Source organism: Pezoporus flaviventris, unplaced genomic scaffold (genome assembly GCF_033815535.1).
Source record: "Pezoporus flaviventris isolate CSIRO_AGI_PZ_B2104156 unplaced genomic scaffold, CSIRO_AGI_Pfla_v1 ptg000001l, whole genome shotgun sequence".
NCBI lineage: Eukaryota > Metazoa > Chordata > Aves > Psittaciformes > Psittacidae > Pezoporus > Pezoporus flaviventris.
Genome location: NW_026892549.1, coordinates 42,822,376 through 42,841,435, shown reverse-complemented (window position 1 = coordinate 42,841,435; position 19,060 = coordinate 42,822,376). Strand labels below are relative to the sequence as shown.

The following is a 19,060-nucleotide window of genomic DNA, read 5'->3' as shown; positions in this document are numbered from 1 at the left end:
AGCAGTATAACAGTTCGATGCATAAACTAGATACTCCTTTCAGAAAAGAGCTCGTAGAACTGCCAAATAGCAGCAGATTCTAAGGTTTGGTGCATTTCAGTATAGAAAAACATATCAGCCATGTAGGATGTATTGTAAAGCAGTGACTTCTGCCAGCCATGGAAGAACATTTAGGCTACAGCTGCTTAGCAGTGATAAATATTTTGGGTACTGTACAACTGTGTGGATGAAATACATTAATTAGCTAGTTAATTTGCTGAAAATACTATTAGCTTTTATTCCTTATTATCTGCTAGGTCACAGAATAGCGAAGTGTTTGCTTTTTTGTTGATATAGACAAATGCACACTCAAGTGTAAAAGTTGGAAAGGGAGCTGAAAGGTAGTAGTGTCCTTTTCAGTTTCTAGTTTTCCATCTCAGATTCTGTTGTATTTCATCTCCCTGGGGGAAAAACCCTCCAAATTTATAAAAGTGACCACTGACTTCTGTTTTCTTTCTTTTTTCTACACTTCTCTTTAGACTTAGGCTTGCAAGGCTTGCGTGAGAAGGGTCAAAGTCTTCTTGATCAGATATCTAATCAGGCATCCTGGGCCTATGGAAAAGATGTGACCATTGAAAACAAAGAAAACGTGGACCATATCCAGGGAGTGATGGAAGATATGCAGCTTAGAAAACAAAGGTAATAACAATTCTACTAATAATTTTTGTGTGTGCTGAAAGGTCACATATTTTATATAACTTTTTTTTTTCCCTTCTTAAAGATGCAGTAGTACTGGATTAGCTGTAGTACTGGATTAGCTATAGTACTACCTTTTTTCCCCACTCAGTAGTGTGGAAAAGTCAGATGATGTTGCTTACTATTACTGCTGGAACCCCTAAGACAATAAAGTACTCTCTCTAGCAAGTGCATGAACTTCGAGGGCAATGCCTGAACAAAAAGGTACCTCAAGAGAGCACAAGGTCTAATGAGCATCAAGTTGTTCTTTTTAGGATTTCGTTCTATAAGAAACCATGTTTTTTGGTAATGCTTAGAGAAAGTACTGGTTTAAGTATGTCCTCTGAATCTTATTTACTTGAGCAGCACTTGTGTTCAGAGTGCCAACTGTGAAGAGCTATAGAAGAGCATGTGTCACAGTGTAATAAAAGAACAGCTGGAATTCGGTGCTGAGAGAAGAAATGCACATGGGAGAAGGGAAAACTTTATATATGTATGTCGTGGTTTAAACCCTAGCCAGACAGCTTGTTCACTCACTCCCAGTGAGTGGTGCCGGGCTGAGAGCAATTGAGCCCCCCCCCCCCGGGGCTCTCCCCTTCCCCGCCCCCAGAGGAACGGGGAGGAGGATCAAAAGGGTGCAACTCCCACGGGTTGAGACAAGAACAGTCCAGCAACCAATGTACAACACAAATCACCACCGCTACCACCAACGACAACAATGATAAGAGAAAATAACAAGGGAAGAGAATACAATACCACGGGCCAAGAAACGAGTCCCACCCAGAAGCCCGTGTCCTTCCGGGTAACTCCCAGTTACCCCCCACCCTGGGCATGATGTGCTGTGGTATGGAATACCTCTTTGGCTAGCCTGGGTCAGGCGCCCCGTCTCTGCTTCCTCAAGGCTTCCCCTCCTCCCTGGCAGATCATGAGCCTCACAAAGTCCTTGGTCAGGGTAAACATCACTTAGCAACAACTGAAAACATCGGTATCACCAGCACTGTTCCCAGGCTGGAAGTCAAAACACAGCACTGCATCAGCTACCACAAAGGAGAAACATGACTGCTACTGCTGAAACCAAGACAACGTAGTAATGGACTCTGAACCATCTGTTAACTCTCAGATAAGCATTGGAAAATTTCTGCAAAAATTGCTTTAATGTTCAGTCATATTGTGAGAAGCCAGTACAACGCTAAGGATTATTAGGAAATAAATAGGAAACTAAAAGGAAAATGTTATTGTCCCTGTATAGATTTGTAGTCTGTTCTGTGTGTTAACACAATCCTGGTCCCTATTCTCAGAAGGAATATGGAATCGTGAGAAGTCAATTAGAGGATCAAAAAGTCAATAAAATGTTCAGCAAAGGTATGAAGTAGCTTCCAGATGATGAATGATTAAACAAGGTTCTTTAGCCTGGACAAGAGGCAAAAAGGTACAATAAGGATTACTGTCTTCTGGTAGCATTTAATAGTAATTTCTGTGACACTTTTTTTAGTTTCTGTTGAATGTTTTTCATTATTTATGCACACATAGTATAATGTTTATTACTAGGGGTATTTTTCTGATTTAGTTATGCTTCTGGAACCCATACTTTGTTTTCCTGAAATTTTAGAGCAACAATTTTCCTTTCTGTAAGGATCACAGCACTATGGGACACGTAGCAGAATGTAGCATGCTCTTGTATTTGTGCTTATATTTGCAACTAGCTTGAAAAAACAGGTGTGTGTATACTGGTTTTTGCATTCACTTATAGTACTAACTGGTTTTGACAATACTAATTCCTTTGCGCTGGATGGGATCTGGAATCTTGCTGTCTAGTTAGCAGGCTCTGACATTGGAGTGGAAGGGTCACTCTGCTAAATGCATTAGCTTAACTCTCACTGTGAAAAGAACTTTCAATACTACTCTTAATTCTAACTAGAAAACTGGAAAATGTGCATAATATAGGACAAGAGGATTAGAACTAGGTTTTACAAGATTTGGATTTTGAAATGCTTCCTGACATGTTATAGTAAAGGGCATCATCGTATAAAGGTTCAATTATTGCAATCTTAAGTTTAGCTAAAAAGAAAAATGGAAAAATGTATTAACATATTTTTAAAAGTCCTCATTTTATTCACCAAGAAACTGCTGACACCTCAGAGTACAATTCAGATTCATGCCAGGTTTAAGTAAGCTTTCTTTCACCTAGGCTCTGGTAGGGTAGAGTCCATCTTAGCCAAGTAAACATCTGTGTGGCAAATTGTACAAGTGCAGCAAGGTAAGAAATCTTAAGTGTGGTTGTAAGGCCTTGTAGCTACTGTTGATATTGCTATCTATAGCTTAACCTTTTCCGGAGTCTTGAGGGTCATGATTTCTGTGGGTTGTAGTGATCAGTTCTATTTATTGCCTGTTCTTATTATGTGAGGCATTATATATTTTGGCCAAGATAAGCAGCACAAAAATGCTTTAATCATCTTTTCATGAACACTTTCATACTGCTCTCTGAAACCATTGTCAAACTTTGTGTATTATGTCTGCTATATATGTGTTGGCGAGTCTTTTTGTGTTACTGTTCTAGGTGTGAAGATATGGTGGATGTGCGGCGACTCAAGATGCTTCAGATGGTACAGTTATTTAAATGTGAAGAGGATGCTGCTCAGGTATGGAAATGTCTACAAAATTGCATCATCCTGGTATTTCACTGGTTAAATTTATGGGGGTTGGTAGTTGTACAATGTTATTTTTGTCACTTTCAAATACAGTCGTATTTAGTGAATATGTACGGTGAAAATAAAGGATGTAGCCATGACTGCAAGAGTACTTGGTGATTTGCATGCATGAACTACCAGTTTGAGATCTCTTTGAGATCTTTCTTTGTGATCTTTGAGATCTCCGAGATATCTTTGTGAACTTTTTTCTGTATCAAGAGTATATGCTATTACTGGAATTACTTCAGCCTTCTGGATTATTTTTTTTATTTTTTGTTATTTTCTAGTTTTTACTCTTCTAACTTCTCTTTTTCAGGCAGTAGAATGGTTAAGTGAGCTGTTGGATGCTCTGCTGAAGACACATATCCGACTGGGAGATGATGCTCAAGAAACAAAAGTTTTACTGGAGAAACATCGAAAATTTGTTGATGTTGCACAGGTGAAATGAGTTTTTTTTTTTTAGCTATATGGGTTTTGTACAGTTTCAGAAGACTCCTAAATAGAATTGGTACTGGTGTGAACAATCATGGAACAGCTGTTATTAGTCTTAATGGTTTGCTTCAGTGCTTGAATGAAGTAATTGTGATTGCTGGAATTGGTGATGAGTCTAGTGAGATTTTTGAAGTTCTACCCACAGTAGCAGTGCTGCAGTTTACTACCTTAGTTCTCATGGGCAGTGCAAACCACGAAACATTAAGTTCACATCGGCAAGAGCCACCGAGGGAGCCTCAAGTCCTCAATGGGACCTGCCCAGGAGCTGGAAGCTCAGCTGACGTGAGCAGCTGACTCACAGGGGGCAGAGCCAGGAGGAACAGCGGCAGCCCTGACTGGGTAAAAACGTGCCCCAGGGAGTGTGACAAACAGAGCGGGTCGAGGCAGTTTGCGCAGGCAGGCGAGCGGGATGGTGAGCACTCATCATATGACCAGGGCCCGGCCTGGGAGCTCTGCTCTGGCTGCCCTCACGGTGGCCAGCGTCAGCACCCAGACAGAGCCGATGAGAGGGGAGGCTGCAGTGCAGAGCTCGGGGTGTAGAGAGTGCCTGCACTGGTCTGGTGAGGGAATGGTGCACAATGGGCAGGGCTGCACTTGGTGCTCCCTGGTGGAGGTCCTCCTGCAGCAGGGGCTGAGCTGCGGGATGCTGTTAATAGACTGCGAGATGTCAGGGAAGCTGAGAGGAAGCAGGAATGCTTGCTGGCCCAAACTGTGCAGGGGCCTAAAGCTTCACCAGTAGCTCACGAAGGAAAGGAGGCCGTTAACCTGCAAGGCTGGGAATTAGTGACAAAAAAAAAAAAAACAACAACAAAAAAAAGGAGGAAAAGGACAACCAAAAGCAAGGGGCTTCCCCCTAAATCTGTTGTCCCCACGCAGAACCGCTTTGCTGTCCTGCAGGGGGCTAATGAGGAAACGCACTCGAGCCAGAAACAGCCGGCTGATGCACTGCTAAAGAAGATCTCTACTGGTGCCGCTAGGAAAAACCGGCGGGTCATAGTAGTAGGGGACTCTACACTGAAAGGGACAGAAGCACTCGTCTGCCAGCCAGATCCTGTCTCAAGGGAGGTGTGTTGCCTACCAGGGGCACGGATCAGGGATGTGGCAAAGAGGCTCCCTGCTCTAGTAAGTCCCACGGACTATTACCCACTTCTGGTGATACATGTGGGTGCTAGGGATATAGATGGTAGTAGCCTGTGGAACATAAAGAAGGACTACAGAGCCCTGGGGGAGGTGGTTAGGGGCTCTGGAGCTCAGATTGTCTTTTCATCAATTCTCCAGGATACAGGGGAGGACCTAAAAAAAGCTAGGAGGATTGGCCAGGTTAATAAATGGTTAAAAGGGTGGTGTCATAGTCAGGGGTTTGGGTGTCTTGAACACAGGACCCAGTTTGTAGGCCAGGTCTAGTGGGGGCTGTTGGAGGTGGTCCTGATGATAAGGGAAGAAGAGCAGTTTTGGTAGGAGGCTTGCCAGACTGGTCAAGGAGGCTTTAAACTAGATGTGTTGGGGGAGGGGGGCATCATTCCATCCCAGCACACCCAGTCAGTTGCCAGAACCTGTAATACATGTTCGGAGCAATGTGGAGATATCCCAGCTGCTCAAGCCAATGAGCCGGCTTCTGTTGGACCTCAGCTCAGATGCCTCGATACAAATGCCCGTAGCATGGGGAACAAATGAGGAATTAGAGATGTGTGCACGTCTACGGAGGTATGATATAATAGGCATCGCAGAAACATGATGGGATGGATCCTATGACTGGAGTGTTGGAATGGAAGGTTACAGGCTCTTTAGAAAAGACAGGCCTGGCAGGCGGGGAGGGGGAGTTGCCCCTTATGTTAGGGATAGGCTGGAGAGTATGGAACTCTGTCTGGGGACAGGTGAGCTGTCAAGAGAGTTTGTGGGTCAGGGTTAAAGGGAATATAGCTATGGGAGACATTACTGTGGGGATCTGTTACAGACCGCCTGATGAAGGAGAACCTGCGGATGAAGCACTCCATAGCCAGATAGGAAAAGCGTCATGCTCACAGGCCTTTGTTCTCATGGGTGACTTCAACCACCCTGACATCTGTTGGAAGGACAGTACGGCCCGGCACAAGCAATCCAGGAGGTTCCTCGATTGTGTGGAAGACAACTTCCTCCTGCAAGTAATAGAGGAGCCGACAAGGATAGGTGCCGTGCTTGACCTCATGCTCACCAACAGGGAAGGGCTCGTTGGAAATGTGATGCTCCAGGGCAGCCTTGGATGCAGCGATCACGAGATGCTTCAATTTGAGATCCTCAGGACAGTGAGAAGAGCATGCAGCAAGCTCACTGCCCTGGACTTCAAAAGAGCAGTCTTTGGCCTCTTCAGGAACCTGATTAGTAAGGTTCCATGGGATACAGCCCTAGAGGGCAGGGGGCCCAAGACTGTTGGTTGATATTCAAGGATCACCTGCTACAAGCTCAGGAGTGTTGCATGCCAATTAGAAGGAAGTGCAGTAGGAGGGCCAGGAGACCTCCTTGGGTGGATAAGGAGCTGCTGAGGAAAATTCAAATGAAAAAAGAGGCTTATAATAAGTGGAAGCAAGGACAGGCAGCCTGGGAAGATGTCGTGGTTTAAACCCAGTCAGACAACTCGTTCACTCACTCCCCCCTTTCTTTCCCTCCCCCTACTCCCGGAGGGACGGAGAGAATTGAAAAGAATGCAACTCCCACGGGTTGAGATAAGAACAGTGTAGTAACTAAGGTATAACACAAATCACTACTGCTACCATCAGTAATAACAATGATAAAGGAAATAACAAGGGAAGAAAATACAGCATCTCCCCACCAGCCGACCGATAACTTGCTCCCCCCAGCCCAACCAAGCACTGACCGATAACTTCCTCCAACCTTGCAGACCGCCAGCCCTTCTGGCTAACTCCCCGTTACAACCTGGGCATGATATGCTGTGGTATGGAATACATCTTTGGCTAGGCTGGGTCAGGTGTCCTGTCTCTGCTTCCTCCCGGCTTCCCCTCCTCCCTGGCAGAGCATGAGGCTCACAAAGTCCTTGGCCAAACCAAAACATCATTGTTATCAGCTCTGTTCCTGAGCTGAAAGTCAAAACACTGCACTGCACCAGCTACCAAGAAGGAGAAAAATGACTGCTACTGCTGAACCCAGGACAGAAGAGTACAGGGATGTTGTCCAGGAAGCTAGGGACCAGGTTAGGAAAGCTAAGGCCCAGTTAGAATTAAACTTGGCTAGAGGTATTAAGGATAAGAGGAAGGGATTCTACAGGTACATAGCAAATAAAAAACAGACTAGGGAGAATGTAGGCCCCCTCAGGAAGCACTCGGGAGAACTGGCTACACGGGATTTGGAGAAGGCTGAGGTTCTTATTGACTTCTTTGCCTCAGTCTTCACTGGCAAAGACTCTGAGCAAACCACCCAAGTCTTGGAAGGCAGACACAGGGACTGTGAGAATGAAGACCTTGGGCTCACTGTAGGAGAGGAACTGGTTCGAGACCATCTTAAACATCTGAACGTGCACAAGTCCATGGGTCCTGATGAGATCCATCCGTGGGTCCTGAAGGAGCTGGCAAATGAAGTTGCGAAGCTGCTGGCCATCATATTTGAGAAATCATGGCAGACAGGTGAAGTTCCCAATGACTGGAAAAAAGGGAAATATAACCCTCATTTTCAAGAAGGGGAAAATGGATGACCCAGGGAATTACAGAGCAGTCAGTCTCACCTCTGTGCCTGGCAAAATCTTGGAGCAGATTCTCCTGGAAGGCATGCTAAGGCACATGAAAAACAACAAGGTGCTTGGTGACAGCCAGCATGGCTTCACTAAGGGGAAATCCTGCCTGACCAATTTGGTGGCCTTTTATGATGGGGCTACAGAACTGATGGACAGGGGTAGAGCAGTTGATGTCATCTACCTGGACTTGTGCAAAGCGTTCGACACCGTCCCACACGACATCCTTGTCTATAAATTGGAGCGACATCAATTTGATGGATGGACCACTCGGTGGATAAAGAACTGGCTGGGTGGCCGCACACAAAGAGTTGTGGTCAATGGCTCAATGTCCGGCTGGAGACCAGTAACGAGTGGTGTCCCTTGGGGATTGGTGTTGGGACCGGTCTTGTTTAACATCTTTGTTGCTGACATGGACAGTGGGATTGAGTGCGCCCTCAGCAAGTTTGCTGATGACACCAAGCTGTGAGGTGGGCTGATGCCAACCTCATGAAGTTTAACCATGGCAAGTGCAAGGTCCTACACCTGGGTCGGAGCAATCCCAGGCACAGCTACAGGTTGGGCAGAGAAGAGATTCAGAGCAGCCCTGCAGAGAAGGACTTGGGGCTGTTGATCGATAAGAAAGTGAACATGAGCCAGCAGTGTGCGCTTGCAGCCCAGAAAGCCAGCCGTATCCTGGGCCGCATTAAAAGGAGCGTGACCAGCAGGTTGAAGGAGGTGATCCTGCCCCTCTACTCTGCTCTCATGAGACCTCACCTGGAGTATTGTGTGCAGTTCTGGTGTCCTCAACATAAAAAGGACATGGAACTGTTGGAACAAGCCCAGAGGAGGGCCACGAGGATGATCGGGGACTGGAGCACCTCCCGTATGAAGATAGGCTGAGAAAGTTGGGGCTCTTCAGCCTGGAGAAGAGAAGGCTGTGTGGAGACCTCATAGCAGCCTTCCAGTGTCTGAAGGGGGCCTATAGGGATGCTGGGGAGGGACTGTTCATTAGAGACTGTAGTGAAAGGACAAGGGGTAACGGGTTAAAGCTTAAACTGGGGAAGTTTAGATTGGATATAAGAAGGAAATTCTTTTCTGTTAGGGTGGTGAGGCACTGGAATAGGTTGCCCAAGGAGGTTGTGAATGCTCCATCCCTGGCAGTGTTCAGGACCAGGTTGGACAAGGCCTTGGGTGATATGATTTAGCGTGAGGTGTCTCTGCCCACGGCAGAGGGGTTGGAACTAGATGATCTTAAGGTCCTTTCCAACCCTAACCATTCTGTGATTCTATGATTTTCTTAAAAGACATATATTTCGAATAGTCTTTTGAAGAACTGCAATAAATACAGATAAGCCACTTAGTTTCAGTCTGTTTTGTGCTGTACTTCATGAAACAGCTTGTCTTTGTAATGATTTTCTGGATGTTTGAGTGTTGATATACGATGGTCTTGCTCATACAAGGAATTCTGGTACTAGCAGCTAGTGCGTGAACAGAACTGCCAGGTTTAATTCTTGACTAGCAGGCAGCTGGTGAATGCTACTGTACAAGAGTCTACTAAAATTCACTGAAGCAACAGTGCATGTTTACACACCTGTTTGAAAATTTTGATTATGCAAACAGATGCCAGGTACCTATGAATGAATGTCACCTAAGAAGAAAAAGTGTACAAGCTGAGCCTTTTTCGGGTGCTTTTACAGATGTGTACTTCATTTAGGAAAGTCTAATTGCAGCAGATGTTGAGAATTCCATGTAGATGCAAGCAGCTGTTCAGAGTTTTCAGGAAGCTAGGTTTTTTCCCAGTATGAATGCTAGACAACAGGATTATTTTTAGTTGTTTTTTTTTTTTTCCTTAAGAGCAAATATTTTGCTTCGTCATTATGATTTTATTCATACTTCAGCCATGTTTTCTAGTAGACCAGGGGGTTCAGTATAGGTCCACTTTGTGGACCTATATTTTGGAGCTTTCATAAGCTTGTCTGCTGTTGGTTTAAGTTGTTAATTAGCTCCTAAGTTAAATGCAGAGGTTTTATATTATACTTTCTTTTGCATCCCCTCCAACTTCTAGAGTACTTACGATTATGGGAGACAGTTACTGCAGGCAACTGTGGTCCTGTGCCAGTCCCTACGATGCACTTCAAGGTCCTCAGGGGACACGCTTCCAAGACTTAACAGAGTGTGGAAGCAGTTTACAGTAACTTCTGAGGAGAGAGTACATCGGCTGGAAACAGCTGTTGCATTTCATTCAAGTGCTGAAAAGGTGAGTGTCATGTTTTTAAGAAGAAAAATTTCTTATCAGAATGTAAGCAAACGAAAGGTAACAAATATGAAGTTGTCAATGCATAGTACCCCTTTTCTAAATACTAAAAAAATGCAGAAAGAAGAATTTAAGCATATTTTTCTAAGTTTTAATTTCAGTACTTAATGTAATTATTGCTTGTATACCTACATTGGTATGAGCATTTATTTGTGTGTGTTAGACTAATTCTTAAAGGCAAGGAGCACTTCTTGATTTGTGTTTTTGTGCAAGGTATAATGCAAAGTTATGGGCTCATTTAAGATGTTTTGGAGAGTTAAAAGGAGTATTGTCTTTTAAGATGTCTGCATTTCGAATACGTGTAAATGAATGCAACCAGTTTAATTTCCAAGTATGCTGTGTTGCTGCATCTGGTATTTTGCACTTGAATGGTTTTGAGCATGCTTTCTTCAAAGCATACCTCTGTCTTGGTATGTTTTTCAAACTCCTATAACCAAGTATCTCACCCTTGTCCCCAGTTGGATGATGCTAGAAGCCACAGAGGAGGATGAATATTCAACAGCAGTTCTGAGAAACAGTTGCTATTCAGTAGCAGCTTGCTGAAGGGGTAAAATGTTGATAGTTTTTAAATGCATGAATTCAGGACAGTATCCATTAATACTGATCATGAGAGTAGGGGCTTTTCATCCAGGAACCATTCTTTCTGTGAAGTGATACATTTTAGAAAAGCAGTTTAGTGTATGTATCTCTAATGTTGACAACAAATTTTATATAACTGCAAAAAAGTGCCAGTCTTGCACATTAGCAGTAAATTCATTCTGAGCATACAAAGCTGATTCATATGCTCCTTGCTTTCAGTAGAAATAGGTCATCTATGCTGCCAGAGGTGCCTGAAAAAGGTTTTACTTGATACCAAATTAGAATTTGGTGGTTCATAAACTCCTGAAAGAGTTGATTATCTCAGTCCATATTGTGAGCATTCATTCATTATTGCAGTAGTTAATTGCTGTGGTTTTAGGCAATCATAAGTTTAAAACAAGGAAATGGATGGCTGAAGTAGTAATGCTCTTACTCAAAAACATTATTGTCCTAGCACTATTGTGTCATATTCATGAGCCTGTGAGGAAAATACGTTCTTAATATCTTTGTTGCTTTGGAAAAAAGTAAGACGTGTTGGAGGCAGAAGTGGAAGAAAATACAGAAATAAGTAGTATTAGGTCTCCATCCTATCTGGAAACACTGGTGTTCATATTTTTTTTTAATCCTACCTGTTATGTGCCAGATGTGGATTTTAGTTTTGAAATAGCTTGCAGGGGACCCTTGTTATCCATGTTTCTTCGATTTTCATATGACTGTCTTGTATGTTTAACAATGCAGGTTATTATTTTTATGCACTTTATATTTTTTGCTGGAATATTGTTTAGCAAGACTGTTTTTCCATTTTTGTTCCCTTAGGAGTAATGTAAAATGTTCTAGTACAAAACAGTGGTAGCCCTGGACTATTTTCTCAATATAGCTTAATCAATATTTTCCTTTCTTGAATTGTACGAATATTTCAGTTGATCTCATATAAATGTGGCAGTGTAGATGCTTAAAGAGCACTAACACTGCCAGTTAATGGCACTTAAAAAAAAAACACCCTGCATGCTGCTATCCCTTGTGTGTTCTACTCTGTATTTCCTTTTCTTTTTTTTCCTCTTTTTAATAGATTTTGGAAGAATGTCCAGAGCAGCCTGAAGCTTTTAATGACACGGAGCAATTTGATGAAATTGAAGTAGTTGGGAAATCACTATTGGACAGACTAACAGTGCCTGTAGTTTATCCTGATGGGTATGCAGAATGTTTTTTCTAACACTTTTTAAATATACTTTTGGTTAAGCTTCATAATAGTCTTGTATGCAGAAGAATCCTGAATCCTTATTGCTGAAATTAAAAAGGCAGCATGCTAATGCTCATTAAAAATTCTTTCCTACCTTTTCACAGAAAGCAGGCAGGTCCAATTCCAAATTTTCCAAAGGCTGCATGCCCACTGTTTTAAAGTAATGAGTTTTTCACATTCAGCAATTACTAGATTTATGCAGTCTTTACACTAACAAGGTGTGTGAAAGCAACAAAAGAATGACCAGTCCCAGTCTCTTCTCCCTGAAAAAAGATGAGTTTAGAGTCATGGTATTTTGACTAATTTATTTGCAATTCTACCCATCTGAAGTTTTAAGCCAATACGTTAAAAATAAATCTACATTTGATTCATTCAGCAAATGAAACAGTACTTCCCATGTGAACTATTGATACTAATTTAAAATTGGTGGCTGTCTTGAATTAAAAAAGCAAATTGAATTTGGAATCTGCGCATAATAAAACTCAGTTTTCTATGTTCAGTAAAATACACTTGTACATTGCAATGCTGAGTGTATAGTTAATTTCTTCTACCTCGGTATAACCAAGGCTTGGAACTAGGCTGTCCGCGTGTAGGATCCCACACCATAATGAATGGGATTTGAAATCAATATTTTTAATTAGGGGCTGAAACATTATGAGATGATATCAGGTAACAGCATTTATTGACTTCAGAAAATCAATCTGAAAAATACAGTTACAGGAAGTGGGTCATGAAAATCAGTTTTCTGTCATCTTGTTTCCAAAGTCTCATGTTCCCTGTGCAGTATAGTTTCCTTCACTAAGGAGTGCTATCCGTGGGAGATGGACACAGGCCTGAACAAGTAGTGAGGACTTTATAGCAGTGAGGAAAAAAACAGCCCCCACACACAAAAAGCCCCAAAGAAACCAACCCACAGAAAAGTAAAAAAAAAAAAAAAAAAAAAAAAAAGAAAAAAAAGCCACTGATCAAGAAGTCTTGTGGGTTTTGAAGTATTTTGATTTAATTTTTGCATAGCAGATTTCAGTGACCTGGTAAAACTAGCAACTGTTGTTTATAAAACAGATGAGATGTCATTTGCAGATAGACTATTAAGGTAAAAAAAAAAACAAAACATTAAAACCTGGGAAAGCTCCCCATAAAACGTTTGGCACACTTTGAGTCCTAACATAATGCTCCTATAACTATAGGTATGTCTATGCCTGTATTTTAGGTTGACTGAATCCTGAACATTGTTTCTCATCCCTCTGGCATATCAGCAGAATTACGTGTGTCTGCCTTCTCAAAAGATAGATCTTAACTGTCTGAAATCCCAGGATCCCTTGCTCACCATCCCTAGGCATTCTATTTTTGAAGCATTAAACAATTTACAAAGGGTTCACTCATTAGTAGGAATAGTTTAAGAAACACACAAAATGGCACAAAATGCTTGGAGGTGTCATCTTCACCCTCTTCACCACTTCGGACTTTTGTCAGTATCTTCTTGGAAGACCAGGTCACTGTTCCCTGTCCTCCTCATGTCTACTCTGCATCAGGAAAAATATTTACCCATGCTGTGATCCCATGTGCAGCTGTGCAGTCTGTTGTCTTTGGAGCTCTCTAATCAAACTAGTCTACTCCTGTGTAAAATAACTTTTCTGTCTGCTAAGGCCTGTCCCCCACCAACTCTGTCTGAAGTCTTTTGTCCTACCTCCATTTCTTGTTCTTCTGAAACATGTATTCTGTTCCAGTTCTCATTTTGCTGACAGCTTAGTGGTTTCCCTAGCATTTCAGCTGTTCCTTTTTTGTATTTGAATGGGAGAAATCAACTTACACAGCCATGTGTTCTTTTCAGTCTGAGAAACAGGTAACGTAAATTGACAGCATGTGGCTGACTTCACACACAGAGTTCTTCAATAATGCAGCAATTGTATAGCCTCAGAATACATCTATAGAGAGATTTCCTTGATTGTCATAGTACTTAAAACTGACAGACTGACTTGGGGGGTAGCCAGAGAAGGGAGGTAAAAAAAAATTAGTAAGTATCTAGTTGCACTTACAGAACAGCACCCTGCTGTTAGAATCATAGAATGGTTTGGATCCAACCCCTCTGCCACTGTCAGGGACACCTTCCACTTGACCAGGATGCTCAAAGCCCCATCCAACCTGGCCTGCACACTTCCAGGGATGGGGCATCCACAACTTCTCTGGGCAACCTGTTCCAGTGCCTCACTGCTCTCAACCTTCTGTTGAGTGAATTTTTTGGGTTTAAAAAAAATTATTACAAATGCTAGTACTTTAGCATTTGTAATAATTTTATCAAGATCTGCTGTTAAGTCTCATCACTGAGTCTTCCAAAGCCTTTTAAAGGTGGCTTTTAAATTTCAAGATAAAAAAGTGCCTCTTTTCCTTATCTGCTTTGTGTTTTCTAGTGCTATTAATGTGTATATTCATTTACTTTCTTGCTTCTCACTGATAACTTTTGGGTTTTGTTTTTTTTTTGTTGTTTTGTTTTGGTTTTTGTTTTGTTTTGTTTTTTGTTTGGTTTTTTTTCCAGGTCTGAACAGTACTTTGGGAGCCCAAGTGATATGGCTTCTGCAGCAGAACACATTAGAGAGAAGATGAAGCTAGTTAGCCTGAAAAAGCAGCAGCTGAGACAACCAGAAGCCACTACCCCAGAGAGCTAATACTGACCTTTGCCTATAAATTCATAGTAGGACTTCAGTTTGTAATCCAGCATGTTGTTTGCATATTACAGAATTTGGCATAATATATCAAAATGCATTTCACAGCTGTTGCAAGTATCATCTATTTTTCAAAGTAAATGTTCTCAGCATCTTAACACTGTACATCTATCAAGCCATAATTATTTAACATGCTATGAAACCATAGATTCCAAGTATCTTATGAAAAGGAACTGTAAACTTTGCACTGAAATTTGCTGTAAAGCTTTATCTGACCTGTCAGCTGATTCTCGGTTAAACAGCTGATGCAAGCTTTGAATGGTGCTAATTAAAGTGTTAGGAGTTCCGTATTATGAAATTGTAGTTCTTTGCTTCCCTCTATGCCCAGGTGATGTAGTAATTTTAGACTGTAGGCAAGTTCCTGCAGTGTAGACAGTGGTGACCCTATAATTTTAATTTGAAATACTTTTTAAAAAAAAAATCATTTTTATTGTGCCAGTATGCAACCTGCCATCAAATCTTTGATATATTAAATCCATTAAACAGATGTTTTCCTATTTGTATTGATAATGTATTAAAAGCTGTTTGTGCTTAATAAAAATCATCTTTTTAAAATCTAATGATAATTTGTTCTGGTCTGTATTCCCAAATGTCATGTGTTTGCCATAAGTGGTAGTAAAAATCATCACTCCTCCAGTATATTTACAAAGTGTTATGAAATACCCTTTAACACACTGTAGCTATAAGGGGAACTGCTCTTGAACTATTATTAATAGGAGAAAGAGTCAGGTTTGGGTTTGGTTGTTTTCTGACTTTCTTACAGCAGTTGTACTTATGATATTATGTGCGTAAGTCAGTGTTGTGTTAATAATAGTTTTGTTCTCATGTAAGATGGGTATGCATCTCTTTGAATGGAAAATCTTGAATAATGTAAATATCCCTGATGTAGTACCTTTTGAGGTAAAAGATTTTAATCTACTGAAAAATTAAAGTTCATAAACATGAAACAGAGATTAGTAATAAAATTTATTAAGGGAATTTGAAATAAAATCAGATGTGTGTGTAACTTGGTTAACTTCTTACTCTTCAGGATTTAAACTGGATAAATTCAGTATTATAATTACTGGAAGGTGATGGTGTGGTATCTGACCATTTTATAATACTGTGCGTGAAACAGCTGTAGGTCTAATTACCTGGTATAGTATTGTACTATATTTTGCTCACAGTAAAGGTAATTCTCTCTTCCTGAGGCATTGTTAGTGCTCTTCTGGTTTTCTTGATGGATCTGTAATTCAGATATATTTACGTACTTGTCACAGTTTTTACGCATTTTCTCTAGAGAAAAGTGTCAAATAGAGCAATTTCTGTAAAAAATAATTCAAACTTGATGGCTTATCTGTAACTTCAGTGATGAAGGTATTTTTTTTCTCAGGGCATTTTGGCAGAGGAAATCCAATTATTTTTTGATTCATGTGATGCAGTGGTATAATATTACACTTAATACTAGTTTAAAACCAACTGCAGTTTCACAGACCTTATTTCTAAAGAGACTTTCAATATAACTTTCTAAAAGTTAGCTGTTGGATTCCATTTGAGAAGACTGCTGTTAGTATGGCTAATATTTGGATGAGAGGAATTTATTTAGAAAGAACCCAAACATAAAAATCTGCAAATGTTTAATAGAAAATGCAAATTAAAAAAAGTAAATTGAATCTACTCACAGTGAATAATGGCTTACAGTATAAAATCCCACTGAAGTACTAGTTTACAGTAAGCATATGCTATAAACACTAAGATTATTTGCAGGTTTTTCTGTATTTTATTTTATTTTTTAGTTCTGTTCTTACTCTGTTTAGGGGCTCAACAACATACGCAAAGCCAGAGCAGTATCAGTAGCTCCTGACCCATTCGTGTGACAGCTGCATGTACAACTTGGAACTGACGACTGTTCACCCTACTAACCCTGAGATTAATTTTGGCTCAGTGTATGAATTCCAATCTTGAGGCTCTTCTTATCTTGTCTGGCATTCCTAGAGGCCAGAGGATTCTGACTCTCGCCCTGTTGTCTCTGTTCAACTCTCCGATACGACCCCTTGGGCTATGCCAGCTTTCCCGCTCTCTCTTTTGTTCTCCTTCTTTGCCTTTAGGGAAATGAAGTGGCTGGTAAGGTGCTATTAACCAGCACTTTGGCCATTTTCTGCGTATCGGGAATGAAGGCAAGTAGTTTTCTAGGTCATGTTGCATGAGTCTGCCAGATTTTTCTGAATCCTTCTTATACTGAGACTTCTGACTGAAAGAATGGAATAAACACCATCTGTTAAGAATACTGTTGGATATGACTAATTGCGATAGAGGTTTTTGCGCTGTTTTAGTCAATTTGTCATCTGTGGTTGAACCTTTAGAAATGTACAACCCTTAATAGCATACAAAGTCAATGAGATATATAGAGATGTGCCTAAAAGGCAAAACTGCTCCAATCATCTGTTGTTACTTCAGGTACTGTGTTACCGTGCAGGTACTACTGAAAGCAGTAATGATGGCTTCACCTGTGGCTCTTGCTCTGCCTGTTTGGTGATCAGCTCACTAGTTGTTATCCGTTTTTAGTAGGGCTATCAGTTGATAGACTGGCAGTCATATAAAATGCTTATATGTATAAGCTCTTTCAACTGTGAAAGGTGGCAGGCATTTGTACAATTTTCCTTAATCTTTGATTGTGTTTACTGCTTCACTTTGTATCGTGATTAGTAGGAATAATGGAGTTCGGTTTATACTTATTTTTGGAAAAAATAGGTTTGACTTATGGAGATTTGTGTGACTCAGCATTCAAATAGTTACTCTGGTGGTACAGCAGTAGGTAGAGAGGGCTTGTGTGTGCAGTGGGATTATATAGCACTTACACCATTATGCTAGCCGAAGGACATCAGCGCCAGCTGACAGAGATAAGGGAAAGATTTTTCCATCCCAGTAAAAGAAAAGTGTCAGTTATGATTGCAAGGGGAGCTTGTCGTAGGCTTTCAACAGTAATGATGTAATGATGTTATATTAATCTGTTTCCTGAATTCTTTCTACAGGATAATTTTAATCTGTATAAGGAGATGATTAGGAAGGAGGAAGAAAGGAAGCTTTGGAGCTATAGATGAAGTTCTGTAATGCCACATTGTGTAAATTCCAGAGCTAAAATGCTGATATACAGGGATGAAAGCGAAGATTTGGTGATTCTTAACTTCTGAAGTCTGCCCCTCATATCTCTACAGACTCTTGCAATAGTAAAAAGGGAGTCAGCACTGTGAAAAATGCTTAGTTATGTTAGGGTTATGTTCTGCTTTAAAGAAAAAAATCAGAATGTTAGTCTAAGCATACAGGATATCAATCCATGCCTATGCAATAGCTGGAAAAGCGGCTCGATGTGAACTGTAGGTCTAAAAACTGAGTAATCTGTAATTCTAACAAGGTAATTAGTTTGTGATCTCTCTGTATAGATATCGTCTTTTTCAGGTTTGTGGAAGAGTGATGTACTCTGAAATAAGGTACAAAGTCAAGTAGTTATAATATTTCTGGTTCCAACTTGCACAGTCATTTTGAATCTCAGTAGACAGAGTCTTTTCTGCAGTGTGTCACTTCCACAATTTCCTAATACGCAACACTGATTCCCACAGGCCATCCCACTTTTGTTTCCTCCATTTAAATAGTCCCATCATTATAGTATTGATGCCTGTAAAGACTGCATCTTAAAAACTAATTGCATGCCTTTTGCAAGGATATAAAGTCAAGGAGTTTTTAAAGACATTTTTCATCTGATGCTTAGTGGAGGTAGTTTTGTTGTGGATATTTATTGTATGGGAAATACAAGACTGACTAACCACACAAAAGTGAGCTTGGTTTTCCGCTTCTAATGGGTCCCTTTGTGTGGGTCTTGCAAACACACGGTAGTTCTGGACAATTTTTCTGTGACTTCAAGGTTAATTTGAAACCTGAAGGTAAATCATTAAACGTGAGAACTCCTCTGATTCTCTCAGATTGGAAGACAACATATCATGTATCAAAGATACTCCTCAAAAATACACGCTTCTGTGACTGTAAAATTTTAGTTATGCTAACACAAGAATGTGTAAAGACGGGATACTAAAAAGTAATTAGCATGTGTAAAACATTAATGATACACTTAACCTCAAAACGGCAATGAAAATTAAAGCAACAGCTTTCTCTTTTCCTATCAAATTAGACTTTAGTTGACATCGGTCTTTGCAGCAAAGACTGGGGGAATGTAGTACAGAGAAGAGAGAGGTTGAGTCGGGACACAAATTATTCTTTTGTATGGAGGGGAGATAAAAGCCTGTTTTCTTTAAATTTCAAACTTGCTAAGGAAATATGTTGGAAAAGATTAAAAAACAAAGTGAAAAATCCTGATTTAACTTCAGTTGAAAAGTTCCGTGAATTTTCCAGTTACTAGTGATATCTACAGTTTACAAGCTGGAGAGCAAAGAGCTAGAGTAACATTTCAAACTTCTGAAGTTCAAAGAAAAACAAAGGAAACCTTAATCACTCTAAAGTTTATCATTTTGGTTGTTAAGGTTGTTAAGAGAAAACAAGTGGTTGTACCAGCAACTGTGCAGATAATTTACTTTAGTAATGAACAGAAATGCCAAAATGCTATTTTTATTACAGACAAACCAC

At 40.7% G+C, this 19,060-nt stretch overlaps 1 protein-coding gene across 5 annotated transcripts in view; it reads left to right on the top strand.

Moving 5' to 3' along the window:
• SESTD1 (SEC14 and spectrin domain containing 1) overlaps positions 1-15,006 on the top strand; it is a 65,591-nt gene extending 50,585 nt beyond the window's left edge. For all 5 annotated transcript variants that reach the window (XM_061454596.1, XM_061454586.1, XM_061454577.1 and 2 more), the window contains 6 exons: positions 519-678; positions 3,272-3,353; positions 3,718-3,840; positions 9,659-9,850; positions 11,556-11,677; positions 14,260-15,006. In XM_061454596.1, the coding sequence (XP_061310580.1) occupies positions 519-678; positions 3,272-3,353; positions 3,718-3,840; positions 9,659-9,850; positions 11,556-11,677; positions 14,260-14,389 (809 nt within the window). In that variant the 3' untranslated portion in view covers positions 14,390-15,006. The remainder of the gene's footprint in view (positions 1-518; positions 679-3,271; positions 3,354-3,717; positions 3,841-9,658; positions 9,851-11,555; positions 11,678-14,259) is intronic.
• The last annotated feature ends 4,054 nt before the right edge of the window (positions 15,007-19,060 follow it).